General features: G+C 36.1%; 1 protein-coding gene across 2 annotated transcripts; it reads left to right on the forward strand.

Moving 5' to 3' along the window:
* The first annotated feature begins 332 nt into the window (after positions 1-332).
* Positions 333-21,478, forward strand: nms (neuromedin S). 2 transcript variants are annotated; one of them, XM_039746086.1, is made up of 9 exons: positions 333-476; positions 5,680-5,729; positions 5,828-5,878; positions 7,559-7,609; positions 10,275-10,301; positions 10,611-10,664; positions 12,261-12,335; positions 20,522-20,558; positions 21,279-21,478. In XM_039746086.1, the coding sequence occupies exons 1-8, from the start codon at positions 353-355 to the stop codon at positions 20,555-20,557; spliced, it is 468 nt and encodes a 155-aa protein (XP_039602020.1). In that variant the 5' UTR covers positions 333-352; the 3' UTR covers position 20,558; positions 21,279-21,478. The 2 variants fall into 2 exon arrangements, with proteins under 2 accessions (XP_039602020.1, XP_039602019.1); XM_039746085.1 differs by lacking the exon at positions 20,522-20,558.
* The last annotated feature ends 2,289 nt before the right edge of the window (positions 21,479-23,767 follow it).

The raw sequence follows: 23,767 nt of genomic DNA on the forward strand, positions 1-23,767 counted from the left end.
AGTAATTTGTTTTTATGAATTCCCTTAGCAGGGTATAGCTGTTGATAAATTAAATTCATCATCAGTACTCTGAACACTTTGTTCAGTTTTCACTTAAGTATTGCTCTAAGGACATTTTAGATTTCACAGTAAGATAAATCTGCGCAGCTGACCACTTACCGGAAAAAGTTAGTGGTCCCATAAATAGGAATCATCATGACATTTATGAAGAGCAAGGGATTCCAACAGGGTGCTGATTGGTCTGCCTCCTACACAGAGCGCACTTTATAGTGAGTGAAGGGGCTTTAAAGTATCTAAGGGCAGTGCTGCAACAGCTTCGTTTTCTACTTGGCTCACTGGTAGAGTGTGAAAAATGTTGAACTGTTGCTCGATCTGGAGAGCTCTTGAAAGCCAGAACATGAGAGCACTCAATATGAGGAGCCAAATAAAGCTTTATCTCATCATCTGCTGCCTCTGCACTTTACCTCAAAGTTCGGGTAAGAAACTTTCTATTCAAATGATCAAGAAGTAGTTGGTAGAATTATATAACAAAGTGTTCTGCAGTGAAATATTAATGAACATATTGATCCGGGCACTGTAGATTTGGGACACAAAGCCCTAAGCAGATTCCGTGGTACGAGTGGGTATGCGTGTCAATATGCACTCGAGTTTACTATGGCAGGGGGTAGCTAGCCATCGGGATTATTTTTTTTAACAGAACTCCCTCTTATCTAAACTGTTCCTCTAGGATTTTGAAATGAATTCGAGAGGTAAGTGGAATAATTTAACCCTGGTTGAGATCAAAAGATCGTTAATTATTCGCCGTCCGTTTAAACGTGGGTTTCTCTCGTAATAAATACACCGCAAGACAACTTGTTGCTTCTGTTTTCTCTTTCATTTTGTTCTTATGTTGCTTTGCAACATGCATGCTAAAATTTATATAAGCCGTTCTCCCTTTTTTTGTTTTAAAGAATTCAGCGAGTAAACACAAATGCGCTATTGTATGCATTTCATTTCAATTCAATGCATATAAACTATACAGTATGTGGAACCTAATTTTACATGTAAGACACAAATCTTATTGTTTTCCACCAAATACTTTATTCACGATTATTCAATCTTTAACAATGTTTGCTTTCACATGGGAAGATAAATGTGCTGCGCCCCTGTACTTTTGTGGTCTTGCCTGTGTGGACGTCCCATTAGTTCTGAGTTACCACGCAAACGTGGTCGGAGCTTCCTCCTTATTCCCTCTGATAATGGCGTGTTAATGGGGCTGCAAAGCGGTTTACGATACATTGATTCAGGAGTTTATTGATTGGTACAGCATTGAAAACCGAACACTGATTAAGACGAATGCTTTTAGTAATCTCTGCAGACAAGGCCACGGCGACAGCTTTTCCAATGACAGTAAAACACATACCAGATAAATCATACGAAGTTTATAAAATAGCATTGCAGTTGCTGACATTGTAAACAATGTTACCAATATTATCCGCCTACATTTTTCTCATTTTTTCAGCTATACGATTTAATTCTAACTTAAAAAACAAGCAGCAATAAACATTGCATTGTATTTGCTTTATATGGAAAATAAAAGTATAAGGCTGTAATTCGAAAAACTCACGTGGCAAAAAACGTTTAACATTAAAAGTGTGTTTATTTCGGAGTAAATCTTTTTGAAAAAATTAGATAATTAGCAGATTACCAGTCGCAGATTTCATTAACTATAAACAGTAATGTTGGCTTAAAAATAAAGACAAGTGGTACTTATCCATGGTACTGAAGTACATGCAAGACATGCGTAGTGTCTTTAATGCGTCAACACTGAAAGAAAGAACTTTTTGCTTATTTCACCTTTCTTGAATAACTGATTAAGAGTGAGTCCGCCAGTATTACTTATAAGAAATATTTATTTATTTATGTTTAAATTTTCATACGATGTAAATGTATTTTTTCATAGGAAAGAAATAGCCCATTTTAAAGCGGAAAAATACTTTCCATAACATAAGAATAAAGAATGTAATTGTTTAATATAGCGTTTACAATTTTATTTTAAATCTGAAAAAGAAAAGTTACCAGAAGAGGAGAGGAAGGGTCCTCTGAAACAGAAGGCATCACCACTAATTAATAAGCTTGTAAAGGTATAAAATGAACTTGTTCTTTGACAGCCTTCATATAGTCACATGTTTTAGAATTTACAGCATTTGAATATTTAGACATTCATCCATTTTCCTGTTATAATTAAGAAAATAGTCCACCCTGGCCCACCAGTGAAAGCTCAGCCTAAGGCCTGAGTTGGGTCATAAATGAACTGGAGATCGCCAGACTTGACTGTTAGGCTGGATCATTTGAAAATCAAGCAATGAGCGGAACACAAAGTTAAGAGTATCAGTTAAAATCACAAAAACGCAGTTCCTCTTTTAAATGCTGCACAAAAAAATAAAGTTCTTTTATTGCTTGAGTATTATATGCTGAAATAATTAAATAATTATTTCAAAACAGAAATTATTTTTTTTTTTTACTTATACGTGTTAGTTATATAATATGAAATAAGTAAATATTAATCATGTAGATATATGTATTTTTTAAGACTTAACAAAATAAAACTGTCTTTTTGAAGACACCACTTTAGCAGAGGTCCTGTGCAGGACAAAAACATTAATTAAGAAACAGATGCGTCAAGAATTACTAAATAAAAACTTGATGAGACTTGAAATGTTGGAGATCACCATGAAGACTGAAAGGGAGGTTTAAACCAATGCCATCCCTGTTGAATTATCGTAAGAGTGATATTTACTTTATTATTTATACCTTATAATGGATATGATCTGCAGTTAATCTTTTATCATTGTATTTTATTTTGTGCTTTAATACCTATGATAAAACGTTTTATAATAATCTAGATTTGTACATTTTTCTGGTCTCAAAGGTTAAAGTGAGGGGTGTCATCTTAGGGGTTTTGTGTAAGAGTTAGGCAGGGTTAAGGATGCCAAATACAGGTCAGCAGGGCACTGGCCTACAACAAGTACCCAACAGGCTAAAGCCCCAACACCAGGTGCTAGGACCAGAGATCTGGGGCCTCATGGATACAACTTTGATTGTGGACAAAGCAAAAATTGTGGACACACGAAAAATATTGAACCATACATACAGTACACTAGGTCTCACATCAAATTCCTTTATAAATCTTACATTAACTTAAAACTATGCACTCAGAACATTTTTGGTAATGTTGTTTGGTTTAAGCATTCACTCTTGAGCAACTGGGATTTTATTTACATACTTTTGAATTATTTTTGTTGTATAAACACTGCCATTTTTGTTGTGCACTTGCTAGGTTGTTGCTAATGATTGGAGATGCATGTCACATGATGTCATTTCCAAATTGTCCGTGCATTAAGATTACTTCTAAGAGCTTGCTGTGTGTCTTATTATATTCCATTGGTTGTGAGTTGTTTTGGTTCCCGAACCGTGATTCTTGTCTTTCGTATCGACTAATAAATATTAACTGACTTCCTGCCTCCTCACACTCTCACCATGATTTCTGCTTGTTTTGGGCTGTGTTAAAATCTGCATTTTCTTACTCACTGGAATTGATTTTAGTTTGCTTCTCTGATTTACTCACCTCAACATTAATCTATAACCAGTTATGATTGTTTCTTTCTACACAGTCATAATAGTAAGATAGAAATATGTTCAAACCCTAATAAAAGGTTACTTAGTAGCTGTAATCAGGCTGTAATTGGGGGCCATTAGTATAAGACAATATCATCTGAGTTGGGGATTGAAGTGGTTATAGATGACAACGTGAAGTGTTACAGTAGCAAAATATGGTCCTGTCCTGTGGCACATTTAACCAAGCCTTAGGCAACTTCTCCTTCAGTCAGTCAAATGTGCAGCTGTAGTTTGGATCTGTAAATGTCTGGTGGATGTTCTCTTGACAGCAGTCCAGGAAAAATGTACACTACGGCAGGGTGCCGACAAACGTTTTTGTTTGTATTCGAAGTTACAAACGTCTATTACAGATGGACATTAAAAAAAGGAAAGAGCCTGAAAGATCTATCAAAATGGATGGAAAGATCTCCTCAGGATCCAGTCATTCAGCCGACCTAAATAAACAGAAGAAGATATTCACTAACATAGGCAATTGTACATCCATTCATGTTTTGAAAACATTTTGTTGATTTTGTCTTTATTGATGCAATATCCATGCCTGAATACAATGGTCAAAAGAATCAGTGGTAAAATAGGAGTCACCATTAAAGATTACAGATATCAGATCAAACACATTTGCTGATTGCAAGCAGTCAATGGCAGATATCCTAATGGCTGCCATTAACTGAGTTCAACCACATCAAGTCAACAGTACATGGGGAAAAGTTCTGACATAGGTCCTTCAATGACTTGCGTTATGATCCACTAATCTGCTTCCTCTGATGTTGTTCTCTGGACTCCCCAAATCTAGATGAGCATCAGCCCTCTTACAGACAAATATAAATACATCATCAAGACACTCTTGTTGCACTGTTATGGCAGTATAAACATCCACAATCACCATAACCTGGTCATGTCAAGTTATGATATATCTTTGGTTAGTCTGATGCACAGCACTTTGGCGGTGATTGTGAGAATAACTGTCATGTAAACATTTATTTACCTGGACTCATTAATCTTCATTTATGGATATCATACACATTTAATTGCTTTTTCAGAGTGCAAGTGTTCATATTTATCATGGAATATGTGTAACTTCAAAAATGATTTCCTGAATGTAAATGACTGTCTTGGAATGACAATTATTTTGAGATTTCAGGAGCAACAGATACTAGATGTCATTGAAATAGCTGTACATACAGTATAATTGTGAGTGTGGATGTGTATCTTTTTAAAGGTGAACCTGGACAGAGTTCAGAGTTGGGAAAATGTGTGACAGATGAATTTTAATGTGAGTAAAGTCAAAAGGTTTGATTTCAGTACACAATAGGAGGTTCAAAACTTGAAAGTAAATTAATCAATACAATGTACAGAAGCAATTAAGAAGGTTAGCAGTATTTTACATTTTGTAGCCAGTTGCACAGGGTACAAGTTAAGGGCAGTTATGCTTATTTAAGTTTCATTTGGAATAATATGTGCTGTTTTGGTCTCCATAATACAAAAAAGACATATCAACGGAACAGTAGAAAAAGTGTAGAGAATCGTAACTACTGTATGTTGATTCCAGGACTTACCTGGGGTGGGTTTAGTCCTTCAAAGTTTTCTTTTCCCTAGGACAGACTGGACTTGGTATCATTTTTTTTAGTCAGTCGACTATACAGTATCCATATTTATGTCACAGCTAGATGTGTCTCAGGAATAGAAACAAGACTTTAAAACAGATTTGGAGACATACATAGTTCTACTGACAAACATTTTAATTTGTTGTGTTCTGAAAATCATTCTAAAGTAAAGACCAACTATTATATTTCTTGGTCATGTTTTCCCTATGCTTATCAATTTTAAAACAATTTGGTAAAGGTATAATGTAGATATGTTTTCTGCGACACTCTGAGTAATTTTATATCACAGTATTGATACAAATTTTAGAAGAGTATAGTTAAGTGGGATTGAGAAAGTTTATTCTTTGTTGTTTTGTTTGTTTTTAAAATGATATTAAATGGAATGATGATGGATGTTTAATTATTATTATTTTTTAAACAGGTCATCCTTGGTCTTTCAAATATGAGTTTAATGGTCTTTCTCCTTCAGAGGTAATTTTATTCACTTGTTTTAAAATTTAGATTTCAGATGATTAACACCTATATAATTTTAAGCAGTGGCCAAATGAGCAAAATCCATTCTTTTTCAGAAACTGCCATTTATTTCTAAACAATGGACATCAGACAGCAACAATGAAAAGGTATTGTACACCAATTACTAAATAAAAGAATAGGTTAATAAAAAAATAACCTCTGTGTGTAACTTACTACCAAATTGTATGCCAAAAATGTACCAAGGGAAATGAACGGTTTTACTTCCTTCCTTTTGAAAATACCACAACTTAGAACAAACTTAAGTGGTTATTAAATAAATGTTAGATACTTAACTGCCAATGTTTTAGTGTCATTTGAGAGATTCGAGAAGTCTTAGCATGTGATGTCAAAATTGCCACCAAACTCTAATATTAAGCTAACAAAAAGTAACTACACTGAAGACATCTAGCAGAGCCACATAAGTATGGAGCCCACACCCTGGGGAACCATCTGTAAAGAAAATGGAACCTAAGCAAATTAAAGGGACAGTACACAATGAACCAATAATAAATAAAATAATCAGAAATAAACTAAAATATGAAAAATAATAATTCAAAACTGATAAAAACAATAAATCATAGCATACACATGCACTGCTACAACAACTAAAATAAATCAGTGTCACTAGTCTTTGAAAGGGAGTGTATATATATATATATATATATATATATAATATATATACATATATATATATACAGTATATATATATATATATAATAAAAAATCTTGGGTTGAGATGCCATCATCTCAGAGAGACACTTTGATGTCCCAGGAGACTACTTACATGTCACACCATACTTACAAACAAATTCTCAGAGACACTTTAATGTCCTGCAAGACAAATATGTAAGACAGAAGGACAGCTGCTGTACAACCTTTTAATTGATCGATGCACAGCGCGACAAGCAGAACACGCAGATCAGTAGCAGCAGCAGCAAGCCAGCAGCTGAACCAATTTCACAACACAAGCAGCAGAGACACAAAGTGGATAGCATGAAGCCCCCCCAGGTTGGTTGGGGGTGGGCAAGTGAAGTGATCGGGGACTTTGCCCCCTAGTATATATATATATATATATATATATATATATATATATATATATATATATATATATCTACAGTATATACAAGGATCACCACAGACTTTCAAACCTTTCAAAGTTATCAGCAAAGTGATTTTTTTCACCTCTCACATTGAGTTTAAATAATTAAACAATTCCTCAAGGACATCAACAGAAAGAAAGAGAAAATGTGTTCAAGAAAGAAATAGTCCTTCCCTACATGTACATGTCCAAAATTAGCTAAGTGAAATTTTGTTATAGTGTTACTATTGGCTAAAGAAATTAATTGTACTAGGTGGAGTGAATGTTCTTGGAACTTTGTTAGAATCTTGAGAAAATAATTGGGAAGGATAAGGTGTAGTACAAGATACAGTAGGGTAGCAATAAGTTTAAAGCACTGAAATTATATAAAATTTCCATTACCATAGTGCATTGTGGGAACTGACATTATTCAACATGTCCTTTCTTATTTTATTCTTCCCCAAGACAAAACAGAATGTTGATCTAAAACTAAATGCTTATGTCCTTTTTAAGGTACAGCAGGAAAGTGTTTCATGTATGTCAATTTCTTTATTAGTTTAATAGTCTAAGTTTAATATGAAAATACTGTGTGCTGAGTGTCAAAGTTCCAATGACTAATTGAATTTATACAATAAAATCATGTTCACAAGTCTTGCTACAAATCAACATCCTCAGTTAAACTGATTTGATTTCATTCTGCTCTTCTCAGATGTCTAGTATCCTGACAGAACTCTATGAATTATTACAGTCTGGAAGTCAGGTAATGTATTTTGTGTCATCCATCTAACCTTCTATTCATCCATCATCATGATCACACAGGCTGTGTTCTGTAGTAAAGGCACTGAACTTTATCCCACAAGTTTGTGATTTGATGCCTTCCTTTGTCTCAGTGTATGACCCTAAGCAGTTAACTTAACCTGCTTATGCTTCCAACCATTTTTGCCCTTTATCCCCAAGATATAAACTTTGTTGTCAGTCAGTCTTGACCCCTTCAAGCATCAAGAAGTCCTCTTTGCCTGCAAGCAACTAACGATAAGGTGGTTTGCCATGTGTGTTGAAGAAGATGTGAAACATGGCTGCAGTTGCTGTTTAGCTGGCAAAGACATGGCACTATTAGATACAGAAGATGGTGAAACCTTAACAGCATCTCAAATGGATATCATTACCTCTCGGCATAAGACTTGATAAAGAACTTGAGTGCTACTTAAGAGGGCTCTTTTACGATCTCTCTATATACTCAAACACACCACTAAAAGAAAGATGTGAGAATAACAAGTTCACGTTGGTGATGTGTGCTCAGTATAATGAGATTTTTACTTGCTCATCTTTCAAAGACAATTGACAGTGTAGGAATGCAAAGCATGTCTAAGGATCATTGAGAGAGAGAGTGAAAATGACCAGATGGTTAGATAAGAAATGTGATGTAGTCAGATAAAGCAGGGGGTCCAAACTGTGTAATCAGAAAAGGACGGGGACCAAAACATCAGGGCTAGATGTTAAACAGGAGTTAATATCAAATCACAAAAATAACTTAGCTCTAGGGCCTACATGAATTTTGAAACTATGATAAGGAAGTGTTGTCAGTAAGCGTCATTTATCTGGGGATAATGTGTAAAGTGACAATCGCGTTTATAATTTATTACTTCTGTGAAGACATCGGCACAACAATTACGATCACATGATGCCTCCATACAGAATTGCAGCAATAAGAAACTCAATCAGACTAAGGCAAAATAAAAAATAAACCACATAAACAGCATATTCATTCCTAATGAGGAAAAACTATGAAATGTACAAAAATGCATGTATAACAATGCATTAGTATACCAGATAGTGGAATAGCAACATCATATGATAAATACAAACAACATCAGTTGCTGTGAATAAGAAACACATATCAAGTACATTCACTGCAGTAAAAGCAGCTTTTGGATGGACTTTTGATCTCTGAGTAAAAACTGGCCCTGAATCTAGCGGTGGGAGTGCTAAAGGTCCTGTACCCCTTGCCAGAGTCAAAGAAAGAAAGATTTTTCCTTAAAATATTTCCTACATTTGTTCCATAATCTGATTAACTGAAGCACAATTGGGTTGTTAGTATATTGGTGATAACTTGCATTCATTGGGGTACAAAGCAAGGAATATAAAGAAGTACTGCAGGATTTTATTTCTATTGCGGACCAAGCCTGTGTATGTTCATCTATTTTTGTCCATGTCCATGGTTTTATAACTTGTATATTTGCTGCCCAGTAATAAAACTGAAAGTTAGCTAGAACCATCCCTCCTTCCACCTTAGGTCTTTGTAGGGTTGCCCATTGAATACGTGGATGTTTTAAATTCCAAATAAATGAGGTTATAGTTAAATCTAATTTCTTAAAAAATGATTTATTGTATTTATTTTGGAAGGTTTTGAAATAAAAAGAAAAGCTTAGGATTGCTCACACTTTCATATTTCTCACTCAAATCCACTTCAATTTTTGTGCCACTGTGTGTATTTAGTGTTGTTAATGGCTAAAAATCTAATTTTGTTATTAGTTTTGTACTTTGAGTTGAAATTACTGTCTTGATTTTTGTCATTTACATGACACTTTGGTTTGATCACATAATTACATCAGTTATACCTGTAATGTTATGGGATGTGACATATAAATTGCAATGTTCACACTTTCAGTTACCCCTCAGTGGATGCAAAGTCTCTCATTCTGTTTAATGCTACTTAGTTGCATTTCAATCAGGCCCTAACATCAGAATTGATTCTCTGGTTTTGGCCTCTGTAACTTTTTGACTTGTGGTTTTGTTTTGTTCTCTTCCTCTAGTTCCTCACTCTAGTTTTATCTTCTAGTATTATTGACCCTTGTTCTCCTTTTTGACATTGATTCTGTACCTTTTGATCATCTCCTGGTCCTTTTCACTAAAACTATTCTTGGGCACTTTGCCAGTTTCTTACCACCCTAGTGGTTTGTTACATACCTCGCTGTTAAGGCCATTATTCTATTTATTCTTGGTAAACTCTCATAGATTATCCAATAGAGTATCAGATACTGTGACACTGAGGCAGCCATGAAGCTCCATGAAGCGGGCAAGAACATTAAATTCATCCGGCTCTTCTAGAGACTTAGCCACAGGAGCTCACATTATAGCTTTTCAGACTTCTCCATCTTGATGCCTCCCTATGGAGACTATAAACAGACCCTACATAGATTATAGAGAATTTTTTATCTCTTGTTTGGGCTGTGGTCGCATACTGGGACATTAAGGACATTAAGGACATTAAGGTTTTATGTTTTACATTGTTGGTTTGTCAAGTAAAATACTCAGAGCTTACATTTTGATGATAGAAATTATTTCTGGAAACTATTCTAAATACAATTTTCATTCACAGGTAAAAGTAAATTCACAGACTTACATTAAATTATATTTTTTCCTAGAAACATGTGCAAGATGTTTACAAAAGGGTAAGTGGACATACGTACTTTGATTACTAGAAATTAATACAGTAGATGAAGCAGTTTTGTTTATTTGATGCGTAAATGAAGGTTGAAAGAGAGAAAATGAAGAGATGGGCTTTATCTGTGGCGGATGTTTTCACAGCACAGGAGTGCAAACTACAGAAGTGCTCTTGGGCTGTAGAAGGGCTGCAGAAACAAGAGAAACATGCTCTCTCTTTTAAACCTCCTTTTGTATTCAAAGAAGCAGTTCACTGTTAAATTTATATTTGATGATGGAATAAACTCTAGAATAATATTATTTTGGTTTTTTTTTAGTTCTTGTTCCACTACTCTAAAGTTAAAGATTCAAGGCATCAACCTAAACCTGGGGTATGTATGACCAAAAATATTTACTTATTTTCTCAACTAACATACTATAATATATATAATAACTCACCTCACTTTTATTAAATAAGGAATAGCATTAAAACCATTTAACAACAAAATATTACCACACACTATATTGATACATACTGTACAATCATTACTAGTGATGTACCAAAATGAACATATTTGGCCAAAGATAAATTTGTGAAAAAAACTAAACAGCGAATACCTTGTTTGTGTACTATTGCATAAACTTTAAATGAAATCAATTTCACTTTTGATTTATGCTTTCAATGAATGTAAATTACAGAACTGGCAAGTTAATAAATGCCCTTTAATTATTTAAGTCAGTCTTTTCAAAGAGGACATTAAATGAAAACAAATAAATAAATAGTATTAAGCTGTGAGCAAAGTTAGCCTGTCAGAGTGTCTGCTCCCTTCCGAAATCATTTGGAACCATATTTTTTATTGAGATCTGCTAATTTAACTAGCCCTCCTTATTTGTTGTGTTGTGTTAGGATTCTTTCCCCTTTCCACTTCTTTTGTCCCATTTCTTTTGCTTTTATAGCCAGTACTAAAAGCAATTTCTCATAGTATGTCAATGCTAGTACAGTACAGTACAATACTCTAAAGATGGCGTCCACTGACCTCAGTGCAGTGTAGTGTGATGTAGCACTCATTATTCTATATAAAACATGAAGACAGTGTCATACATTAGGCACTTTTACTCATTCAGCCAAATATTGAATGTGCCATTTTTTTTATACTTTCAGCTGAATATTTTCAGTGGCTGGATATTTGGTCATTGCTTTATGCTATTTGTAAAGGGCTGCCAGGGCCAAATAAGCCACCATAGTGGTGCATTTCAAGGGCACGAGAAAGACTCAAGACAGAGTGGGGCCTTAATACAAGCCCTAACTGATGTCTCTAATATTAGAGTTTGGAAGAAAATCTGATCATACAATGTTAAAATCAGAACGTAGTTACTCCTTCATTGAAGTCATTACACATATGCAGCCTGTAAGTTTTGAAATACCTGCAGTGTAACGCGAAACATTATATGACATCTTGTTCAGTCACCTACAGCACAAAAGAATGGCATAAAGGAAGGCAGAGGGGTGTGTCAAACAGGAGTGAGCTAGCAAGAGGTGGAGGACTGAAAGTGAGAAGTAAACTAAGGCAGAGTAAAGGAGAAAACTAGTAATTGGCTAGTAGTACAACACTAGTGTGAGGCTGGACGGTAAAGCAATGTGACTTCTAAGTGTCCTCATCACCCAGAAAACAGGCAGTGTTACACAACTAGGCATAATTACTTAATATGAATCACAGGAATTTTTGTGGTTATCTCTGCAAAGGTCTGTCATAATTTAAAAAAATATACAGAAATATTAAAGCACACCCTACATATTGATAAATATGATTGCTTGTGCCCTGCGGTGGGTTGGCACCCAGCCCGGGGTTTGTTTCCTGCCTTGCACCCTGTGATTGGCTCCAGCAGACCCCCGTAACCATGTAGTTAGGATATAGCGGGTTGGATGATGGATGGATGATTGCTTGCAAAGAATATAGTTCAAAAGTTTTTACTCTTTTTTTTTTTAGGCTTTTGCCTTGCATCCCTTAATGCACTTAGCTCCAAAGCTAACTGACAGAAAAAAGAAACAATTCAAGGAACAGGTATGATCTGCTCATTCCTCTTTTGTTGTAAAATGTTGTTCTATTTTGACAGTACAAAGAAATTGTAAAACTCTAAATTAGCATTAAGTCAACTTAATTTTGGATGTTCATAATAAATGTAATGATTTGCTTCCTGAGGTTGAAGTACATATTAAACAAGAAAAGTTACATAAAAAATTTGAATTATTAAAATGTTTGCTTTAATTTAAATGTTTAAAGTCTAAATATTTGTAATTATAATTTTTCGTTTTTTTCCCCTTCAGTTAGAGGTCCATAGGGGGTCAAAATGAAAAATAACATCATAATTATAATCAAAATCACTGACCTTGAAATTGCCTAAAACTATATATCACATGGTTATGTTAAAACTTCTGGGAGTGTCTTAGAGGGCTAAGGCCTCTAGTAAAAAATCAAATATCAAAAATATCATCATATTCGTGATCAGCAGCTTTGAAATAGCTTATATTAGCAGCTCACGTACCTATACTGTATTGCTGATCCCCAATTTTTGGAAGTTTTGTGAAAAGGAGTAACTTTGACCGCTTGTTTCCCATTAGGAGGGGTGAACCCCAGGGGTCAGCTGATATGGCATTCACAGCTTCAAGTCTTTCTGATCATTTTTGTTGAAGACACCTAATGGTTTTCTCTTTATCGAAAGGGTGTAATTTGCAGCACAAAATATTTTACAAAAATGGCCTAAAAATAATTGCTTTGCAGGTCTTCAGGGTCAAAAATGGGGGGCCGGGACCCCATAATGGCTCAATGTCTTGCATAACTAGACATCAAGATGATTTGAATGGTATATCATACTGTATGTGGGAGATTTCTCGTATCAGTGAGTCAGGAGACACAGGACAAAAGAAGTGAAGTAATTTCAAGGCAGTCATAAATAATTCTTATGAACAGAGTAATATGTATGCTGTCTTAAATTAACCCTGTGGGACATTTAGTAAATTGTCTGATCCAAAGCCAGTATCTACTGCATGAGTTGCTACTCCTGTATGATTCAGTCACTCTGTAATTGATTCCTTTGACACACAAATTATGTCTAAAAAGAATGATTTAATATCTTGAATTAAATTAACATTCCACATAATATTAGGAGTATTAGGAGTGGGTACAGGTCATGCAATGCTGGATAAAGCAAATTCTGAAGTCCTCTGTCCATGGCTGTTTCCTGCATTGCATACAATGCTACCAGGACAGGCTGAAGCAGCCTGTTATCCCAAAAATTAAACTAGATAGATTGATTAAATGGGTTAGAGATGGAAGTGTTAATATTTTTAAATATTTTAAATCTTACATTTACCTATGTACTCTATTTACAGAGTGCCTTTAGAAACAACCACTGCTCTCTTGATTTGTACTTTGAGAAAGAAGCATAAATGGAAGTTATTTCTCACTACGTAAATATTACCAGGAAAATGCTTGCTTTTAGCCTCCAGAGTTGCATTGATCATGAAAGCAGGTGCCAGGGACTTGCATTAAAGTTTCAATGATTCCTCTGTGCACTATAAAAAAACCCATCAGGTTCATTGTAAACAGCACAATAAAGATGACAAGTGAAAAGGAATTTTGCAATCAGTCTTAAATGACATCCCTCTGCCACAACTAACATGAATGTCTGGAAGGCTGTACTACATATATGGCCTCCTCCGTAATTACAGAAACAAAGCTTGCATTTTACTTACAGAAGTCAGAAACCCCCTACAAAACAAAGCAAACAAATACATATTTAATTTGTTGTGGGTTCTAAAATCCAGGGTCCTAGGTTCAAAACCCATACGTAGTTGTTCTCTGTGGGGATTTTTCATATCATCTTCATGTCTCTATTGATTGTTTTACATCTATACCCCAAAATATGGAACTGTTAGGTTAGTTAGCAATTGTAAAGTAGCCCTGTGTGAGTGTGACTGCGTACATATGAGAGTGCCCAGTGATGAACTGATGCCAATTTGTGCAGTGCTGATAGTATGGCAGCAACAAATTGACATTTAGAGATTTCTCAAAACAAATTACAGCCATCTTAAAATGTTGTGAACAGCACATATTAAGGTATGTGCAATACATTTTGGGATATCTCAAATGCACTTTATGAAACCTCAAATATGTTTTCTAATGTCTCTCAAAAAAACTGCCTGTCCTTATCAAGATTTATCAAATACATTCTGAAATATCTCAAATGAACCTTTCATGCATTTTATGATATCTAAAATTCCTTTTGAGATATCTCATATCACTATTGTTTAAACTGGATTTTCTGTCTATTTTATGATTTTTGGAAATATATTTGAAATGTCATAAAATGAGAAGGACGTTATTTTAAGATAACAAATGGATTTGAATTGTATTGTAGATGCAATGATATTCAGGTATCAAAATGAATATATTTTAAAAGATATCTTAAAATATTATATGAAATAATTTTTAAGATCCATGGAAGGGAGCAGAGACCTAATTTAAGATATAATGAAATGAATTTGAGATATCTAAAATGTATTTTGGATAAGTGAAATGTGAGGAAAATATGAAGATATCTGAAATACAGTACACTGTAATATAAATTGGCTACATTTCCAGATATCTCAAAATAACATTCAGACTACTTTGAGGTATCAGAAATGCATTTTAAGATAGCTCAAATGTATTTGCAGATATCATAAAATAACTCACTGCTCATTTCGAGAGACCTCAGATGCATTTCAAGATATTTTAAAATATATAGGAAGTTGCATTGAAAACACAGGCATTTTACAGAAAAGTCTTTCTGAGATATTGTGACTTGCAATAGAGATATTTCAACATGACTATGGGCCTATTTTAAAATATCTTGAAATGTAATTGATATACCCCATAATGCACAGAAACAAAATTTCAAGATATCATGAATTGCATTTGCGACATCTCAAAATGTGCTGTGATCATTTCAAGATATCCTGAGATCTTTTTGAAATATCTTAAAATGTGTTTTTAAGATATCTTGAAATAAGTGTGTTTTCAGACATCTGTAATTTATTTTAACATTTCTTAAATGCATATGTCTTAAAATGCATTTTGAGATACCTCTGAATGTCAATTTAGCTGGCCATAGTGATAGTAATAAGGTCTCTGTGTGAACTGAAAAAGGCAGGTATGAGAATGTTATGCTATGTTATGCATTTGTCTCAATATTATTGCTTATCTGAAACATGAAAAGTGATTTTATTCTAAAAAGAGACATTTACCATGTTTTTTGTTATATACAGTATTTATTTTTACAAATTTTAATTGTCTGCATATTTAGCAAAATAATGAATTGATTTTTTTGTACCAATAGTGATTTCAGGAATTATATAAAGGCAATGCCATATATAAAGTCAACCACACTTATTTGACATACAGTATAAGTTCCAGACATTCCATTGATTCAGTAATTCCAAAAACACACCTTAATGTTATTGGTTTTTTTTTTGTATTTTTAGCAAATACAAACCATTTTTATCCAGTTTGCATTTTGAACCTTTGGTTCAGTGGCATATTTGTTGTCCCAAAGGCCAAGATTATTGGACACACCAGTGACTTGAAGGCTTTTTTAAAACTGATTCAAATGCAGACACTTGTCAAAGTGAAAATGACAGAAACATGAAATATGTCATTTTTAAGACCAATGAACAGTCCAACAACAATGGACTGGTAACACACCAAGGGTTTATTCCTACCTTGCACTCAAAGGATGGGTGTAGGCTTTCCGTAACCTTGCACAGGATAAGTGGGTTAGAAAATGGAGGGGTGCCTAATGCACTCACTGTCTGGAAACAAGCACTCTAATTGTAACAAAATGAGACAGTGAGATACATTCTGCTTGGAATAATAAATGATGTAGAAACTGCTTGAAATAAAAGATACATTAAAGATGAATACATGACATTACATTAATGAACGAAAAGCCAAATGGCTGTGATTATTTTAAATCAAGTTTAAATCAACCATCTTCCCTTCCTACATATTTTGAGGACTTGTAGGACACCCAGATATTATCTCTTACTAAATAAAACAACCCTGATATATAGAGTGTCTTACTGGTACAGCAATCTTAAGCGGGTAATATGCCCCCCTATTTACATGTCTTCTACTCAAAGGGCATCTTGAGTTCAAAAACCTTGACTTGAGTTACTTACCTATTGCTTATTCGGGTAATTGGCAAATTTATAGCAAGGTACAAGAGGACAATTATTAATTCATTAAGGATCATTTTAAAGAATTAAGTTCATTATCTAAATTCAAGGAAAGGACAGTGGGATAATGCCTAACATTGCTGCCCAACAGGTTACAGCAGCAAAGTTCTGATCCTGCCATCACTGTTTGTATGGAGTTTACGTGTTTGATCATTCACCTCATACCCATAAGCATTCTGATTCTCCCGTTTACTTCCCACTTCTCCAAAGATGTGCATGCTATGTCAATTACCAGTCTCAAACTGGCCGTATGTGAGTTTGAATGTGTGCATAAGTGAGCCCAATAATCAAATGGCACCCACTGAGAGTTGGTTTTTGCCATTTTTGCCAGTGTTCCTCAATACACTGAATTTGAATTAACAGGTCTGAGGAAATATGTACATATATAAACTTTGAAGTAACAGTCTCCAGGCCTGGAAACATTCACAATATTATCATCATCAGCATGTCCATCCTTTTTGCTTTTCCGACAGCTGAATACTTTGCTATTTTAGAGTTGGATGAACTATTGATACATTAAAAATATGAACTAAACCAAAACATAAGTCATGAAAGAGTAAACGTAATCAATTATCACATTAAATTATGATATATCAAAAAAAATTAAAGTAACACTTTGAAAACACCTCAGGTCTCAATGGGAAAAAAATCATGCTGGATATCTATACTGATATGAACTGGGTAATGTGTTAGGAATAAAAGGATGCCACATGATTTGATAGAATTGAAAATTATCAACCTACAGAGGGCTGAATTCAAAGACACCCTGAAAATCAAAGTGAAAAAATAGTCCATATTACCGAAATTTCATTGCAGCAACTCAAAATCGTACTCTGTAGTTTGTATGACCCCCACATGCTTGTTTGCATGCCTGACAACGTTGGGGGAGGGGGGGGGGCATCATCCTAATGAGATGACAGATGGTGTCCTGGGGGATCTCAACCCAAATCTGGATCAGGGCATCACTGAACTCCTGGACAGTCTAAGGTGCAACCTAGTGGTGTTGAATTGACTGAAACATAATGTCCCAGAGGTGTTCTATTGGATTTAGGTCAGGCGGGCGTGGGGGCCAGTCAATGGTGCCAATTCCTTCATCCTCCAGAAACTGCCTGCATACTCTCGTCACATGAGGCCGGGAATTGCCGTGCACCAGGAGGAACCCAGGTCCCACTGCACCAGCATAAAGTCTGACAGTGGGTCCAAGGATTTCATCCCGATACCTAATGGCAGTCAAGGTGCTGTTGTCTAGCCTGTAGAGGTCTGTGCGTCCCTCCATGGATATACCTCCCCAGACCATCACTGACCTACCACCAAACCGGTCATGCTGAATGATGCTATAGGCAGCATAACATTCTCTACAGCTTCTCCAGACCCTTTCATGTCTGTCATATGTGCTCAGGGTGAACCTGCTCATTCTGTGAAAAGCACCGGGCACCAGTGGTGGACTTGCCAATTCTGGTATTCAATGGCAAATGCCAATCGACCTCCACGGTGCTGGGCAGTGAGCACAGGGCCCACTAGAGGACGTCTGGCCCTCAGGCCACCTTCATAAAGTCTGTTTCGATTGTTTGGTCAGAGACATTCACACCAGTGGCCTGCGGAAGGTCATTTTGTTTGGCTCTGGCAGTGCTCATCCTATTACTCCTTGCCCAAAGGAGCAGATACCGGTCAGTCCTGCTGATGGGTTAAGGACCTTCTATGGCCCTGTCCAGCTCTGCTAGAGTAACTGCCTGTCTCCTGGAATCTCCTCCATGCCCTTGAGACTGTGCTGGGAGACACAGCAAACCTTCTGGGAATGGCACGATGTGCCATCCTGAAGAAGTTGGACTACCTGTGCAACCTCTGTAGGGTCCCGGTATCGCCTCATGCTACCAGTAGTGACACTGACCATAGCCAAATGCAAAACTAGTGAAAAAACAGTCAGAAAAGATGAGGAGGGAAAAATGTCTGTGGCCTCCACCCATTAAACCATTCCTGTTTTGGGAAGATCTTTCATTGTTGCCCCTTTACTGCACCTGTTATTACTTTGATTAACATCAAAGCAGCTGAAAATGATTAACAACCCCCTTTGCTACTTAACTGACCAGATCAATATCCTAGAAGTTTCACTGACTTTATGCTATACTCTGATTAAAAAGTGTTCCTTTAATTTTTTTGAGTAGTATATATACATACATATATATATATATATGTATATATATATATATATATATATATATATATATATATATATATATATATATATATACATACAATCCAGCGTCTGTCTGTATGTCTGTCCACTTTTCATGACTTAATGGATTTAGATCGGGTATTTTTCTATAATTTGCTTGAACATTCAAGTCAACTTTGCAATGTCTCTCATCGCACTAGATATCATAGTTCACTTGTGGTTCAGATTTATTTAGAGTGAATCTGAGAAAGCAGCTGTGGGCGAAGGGAAAGGGTGGGGACCTCGTCACTGATGGGCAAGCCTCCGTTTAAGTTGGTCTACCTCTCGCCACGTGTTGGAGCATAGCTTGCCCCTGCTTAGTTAGCAATATCTGTTTGTTCAACACATATTATCATCTACAGTTTGTTAACGTTTGACATTTTTGAGAGAGATCAGAGCTCCATGTGTCTTACAGGGTAGCTGCTGATTGCCAGAGATATCCAAGCCACATGCTTTTCTCCCCATGCGGAGGATGCTCTCCAGTCAGAGCTGAACACGATCAGATACAGTGCCGATGATTAATGTTCGAGCGTACCTACCTTTTGCTTGGACAGAATTACATTTTTTTTTTTTTTTTATTGATTTTTAAAGTTATTCCTGTTTCACTACTATGTGGTCAGAGCTACGGGGTACAGCTAGCATCAAATAATTTGGCTTTGATTAAAAATAAGGAAAAGATGCCACTTATATCAACATATATAATTTGCTTTGTGCATTACCCTATCTTATGGGTATTTGTTATTTCAAACAGAAGGTGTCACTGAAGATCGAAAGTGGAAATATTTTTAAAGATTATAAAAGGAAAGCTTTAAGGCAGTAACAGTGGCTTCTAAGGTAAACCTGAGAATTACTGAAAGCTGAAAATAAAAGATTTTTTCCTTCTTTCCTTTTAAGTAGAACAAATCAAATACCAAAACAAGCTGGAAAGCATTATATTCAACACACAGTTTTGCCAGTCACAGTGGTCAGTCAGACACTGGAAGAATTTACTGCAGCACATGCATAAGAAACTTCTCACCAAGTCAGCTCCAGCAGTCATGGCAGGACTGTCACGTACCTAAAGAGGCTACTGTTGGCACAGATAGTAAGCACTTGCCAAAGTTGGCTTTGCCCATTAAAAAAAAAATACAGTATTTCTATCATACTTTGTATTTATCTCTCTTTCTTGAGAGTGTCACACACGTGCGCATGGGAAACAGCTGAAGGGCCTAAACACTAGTAATTCTACGCCAGGTCAGGGGGTGGCGGAGTGTACTGACTATCTCTCTCAGTCCCTTGCAAACCTTTCCTGGGAAATCCCGCCTGTTGCCGGCCTCAAGGATGATGTTACTTCTGGGCACAAGGACGCCACTCCCAGTTCCTGCTCAGATTACGTCATTTCATTTTCAGGCCTTTAAAACTGCCATCTTGCCTCAGTACAGACAGTTCTGTTCTGGACTCGGAATTAAGCACATCATGCTACTAAAAACCAAGTTTTGCAGGCAATAAAATTATACAGGTGCCTTCCCCAACTCTTTATGATGTCTCCGACTCATTCTTATTACAAGTGATATACAGCATCTGCTAGTAACTTACATAATAACTGTACCAACTAACAAACCTGCACAGTCATTGCCAGCACACGTTTCATGTTTCTGATTTTCTTATGTTGACATCCTCAACCATGTAATTATCAGTGAGATTGTCTAATTTGTAAAAGCAGATGTGTTCAAGTGAGTTGTAAGGTGATAATGGTGCTTATTTCGGCTTGAACTCCACAGCTGCTCACTCTGGGACCAGTAGAAAGCATTCGATGAGGTAAGAAGAGAGTTTTTGTATGTATCCACTCTTGTTCATCCATCAGCAAGTAAGTATATTATTTAGAAATATAAGGTACAGTCAATAAGTTCTGATATTTGTCACTGTGTAGCTCTCATGTAGTTACAAGGAATGGTGAATGCTTGTACCATACCATACCTTCTCAAACCTGACTAAACCAGTTCTAAGGTTGCAGGAGGCCAGAGCACATTCTGACAGCACTGGGCACTAGGCAGGAAGTAGACATGGACGGCACACCAGCCCATCATAGGACTCACTCACACACAGAACAACACTCAAAGAGGCCAGATGAGAGTCATCAAATTCCCCTATCACATACTTAGGAATGTAGTAGGATAGCTCAGGTACCTGAAGAGAAAAAAAGCACAAAGGCAATGAGATAAAATGCAAAGTCTACACAGAGAATGACTGAGCACTGCTGTGCTGCTCTTAGGCAATACAGAATTTTATAAAGAAACTGTTTACCTTGGTTTTAATTAATTTGGAAAGGATTTGTGTTTTTCAAGATACTAATTAAATGGCTTTGTTTAAAAGCTGCTGCACAAAATATGGTTTCCAAATCAACAGTTTGGCAGGAAAAATGTGTAGCGACTAATGAAAGTTGATGAGGTTTTTTTTTCCAGCTGTGCATTTTTTCCAGATGTTGATAATGCTCACTTTTTCATTTCTCTCATCATTATCATTTTGATCTGTTTTCAGTGCCTCAACACTATTTCATTTGAAAGAGGAGACACTTGAATGTAGAAGATCAGGTGATCGGCAATGCATTCCTGAAATGCTGTAAAATTATTTGCTATTAAATGTGTATATATAGTATATATAAAGTAATGTAACTTGCAATTGTCTCCTAAATATTTCTCTTTTATTTATTATCAGTAGAGTCTTCAATTTATATTTTTATGTATTTCATTTGTAATGTTTAATGTGTGTCTTAATAAAAGCATTCTAGTAAATCATTTGTATCTCCATTTGTCCTATTTAATGTACAAAATGTTTGACTTATCTAAAATAAAAAGACACATTTATATTGTTAAACTAGGCTGACCCGCCTTCTAAGGCGACCGACTTTTAAGTTGACCACTTCTTAAGGCAATTCAATATGTAGATCAATTTGATATTTTATACAAACTCATTAATTTGGTTATATTGCATTTGAGCGGTATTACTTTTAATAATCGTAGTTTCTGTTATTTTTGTGATGAAATTTAAACTTTTTTTCTATATTGAGGTCACCCTTTTGAACCCCCTGATATTTACTATGCAGTGAGGCATTTGTACTCCATCAACATTAATTATTTCCAGAGACATAATTTTGTCTATTTTTCCAGCGCATCGCGCACAAAAGCAAGGGAACGATGGGAGCACCAGAACTCTGCTCACATCATGTCGCTTCGTACCGCAAGCTGCAAGTAGTAAGTCTATGATAAGCGGAATATCACTATGCTTTCCACTCACGGGACGGAAGGACAATCCCGACCGCTTTTATATAGTAAGAAAGAAGAAGAAGATATTGCACAGTCTGGAGTAGAAAATCATCTTTTACCTGGAAAAACGAAACTACAAGTCCCATCGTGCATTGCAAAATGGACGGGGCGTGTGTGAAACTCTGCGCCTGTGCAGCACTCACGGGACGGAAGGACAATCCCGACCGCTTTTATATAGAAGGATTATAGGGCAATGACACTCATACATGCTTTGTGCCAAAAGCTACTACTCCCCAAGACTAGGACCATTCTCACCTAACAGTTGTTCTAGTGTTCTAGCACTAACTTAACTAAAGTTACTTCTCATTATTTTCAGTGACACTATTCACACCTAATCATTTTAGCAGTGAGTGCTTTGGAAAACTCCTGCATACAGCAGTAATCGAGTTGTTTCAACCAAACATGTGTTCCATTGAAATCAGAGGTAAAGCTCATAAAACGCTGATAAAAGATAACAAAGGAAGTCAGTGCATCTTCTTGGATGAGCCAGGAGTGTAGCAGCTTATTGAAACTAAAAAACCTGGTGGTGTCGTCCTTCATGCGAGAGAATCAGACGTCTAGTTACAGCTATTAAGAGAGAGGTCAGGTGTGCATGTATGCTGCAATCAAGTGAAAAGAATTCAATAAAAGTTACAGGTATAAATTTATTGTTGTTATGTTAAAGTTCAGTATGGAAGTTTTAACATGTACAGTAGGTAGAATGGTAGCACAGAACTGGCGTTCCATCCTTACAGCACCCACTGTATGGGGTTTGCATGTTCTCCCCTCTTGTACTTGTGCATTGGTCACCATTAATGTGTGTGTTTAACTGAGTAGTATTACATCTTTTAACAGTGAATACTGGAAAGGCGTCAGTAACAGTTTTCAAGTAAGAAAATATGTTTAATTCTTTGTAGTGAATAACATCCATCCTTTTTGTTCATACCCAATCTGAATCACCTTCTGAATATTAGCTGTTGTGCTACCAGAGCACACTGATTTCAAAATATATTTAGCAAGTAATTGAATTAAAACTAAACAAACAGTTTAATAATTGGTTTCTGTTGCTGGATTGCAAGCAGCACACTCTTCTCAGCTTAGCTGTGCGACTGGACCCTGAATAGGCCGGCACATCCTCCAGCACATTTGCTTTTTGCCTTACACCCAGTGCTGTTGTGATAATCACTGGCTCCCCATGACCAATTAAATTTACCCCTCAGCACATGCAGGATTAAATATAGATGAATATAACATAAGTTCAATTCTTTTGAGTTGATAGCTGCTGTGTACGATAACCCCGTACTCTCAAGATCTTCCTAGAAGACCAGATGATATTGCAAACAAGAAGAGAACATGCAAACTGCACACAGGAAGGACCTGGGGCATGGACACTGGTCTCCTTACTATGAGGCATCTGGGGTACCAGTGCACCACCAGCACTGGCTAGCAGCATTAACAAACTTGAAAGCCATTAACAAACTTTAAAAAAGATAAACAAATGCTGGAAATGTACAATTCTCTGTTATATAGCAGGTCTGTGGCATGTACATTTTAAACGAATAAATAAATAAATAGCACGGTCAAGTTTTCAGTTGGGGTGTATGCAGCATAGCAGATTCGCTTCGGAGACAATGTGGAAACAGGTAATCAGCCCCAGAGTCATGATTCCCACACCTGTGTCCCAAGGAGGAGCAATAGACGAAGAAGAAGAGAAAGATGAGGAGA

Source organism: Polypterus senegalus, chromosome 2 (assembly GCF_016835505.1).
Source record: "Polypterus senegalus isolate Bchr_013 chromosome 2, ASM1683550v1, whole genome shotgun sequence".
Lineage (NCBI taxonomy): Eukaryota > Metazoa > Chordata > Cladistia > Polypteriformes > Polypteridae > Polypterus > Polypterus senegalus.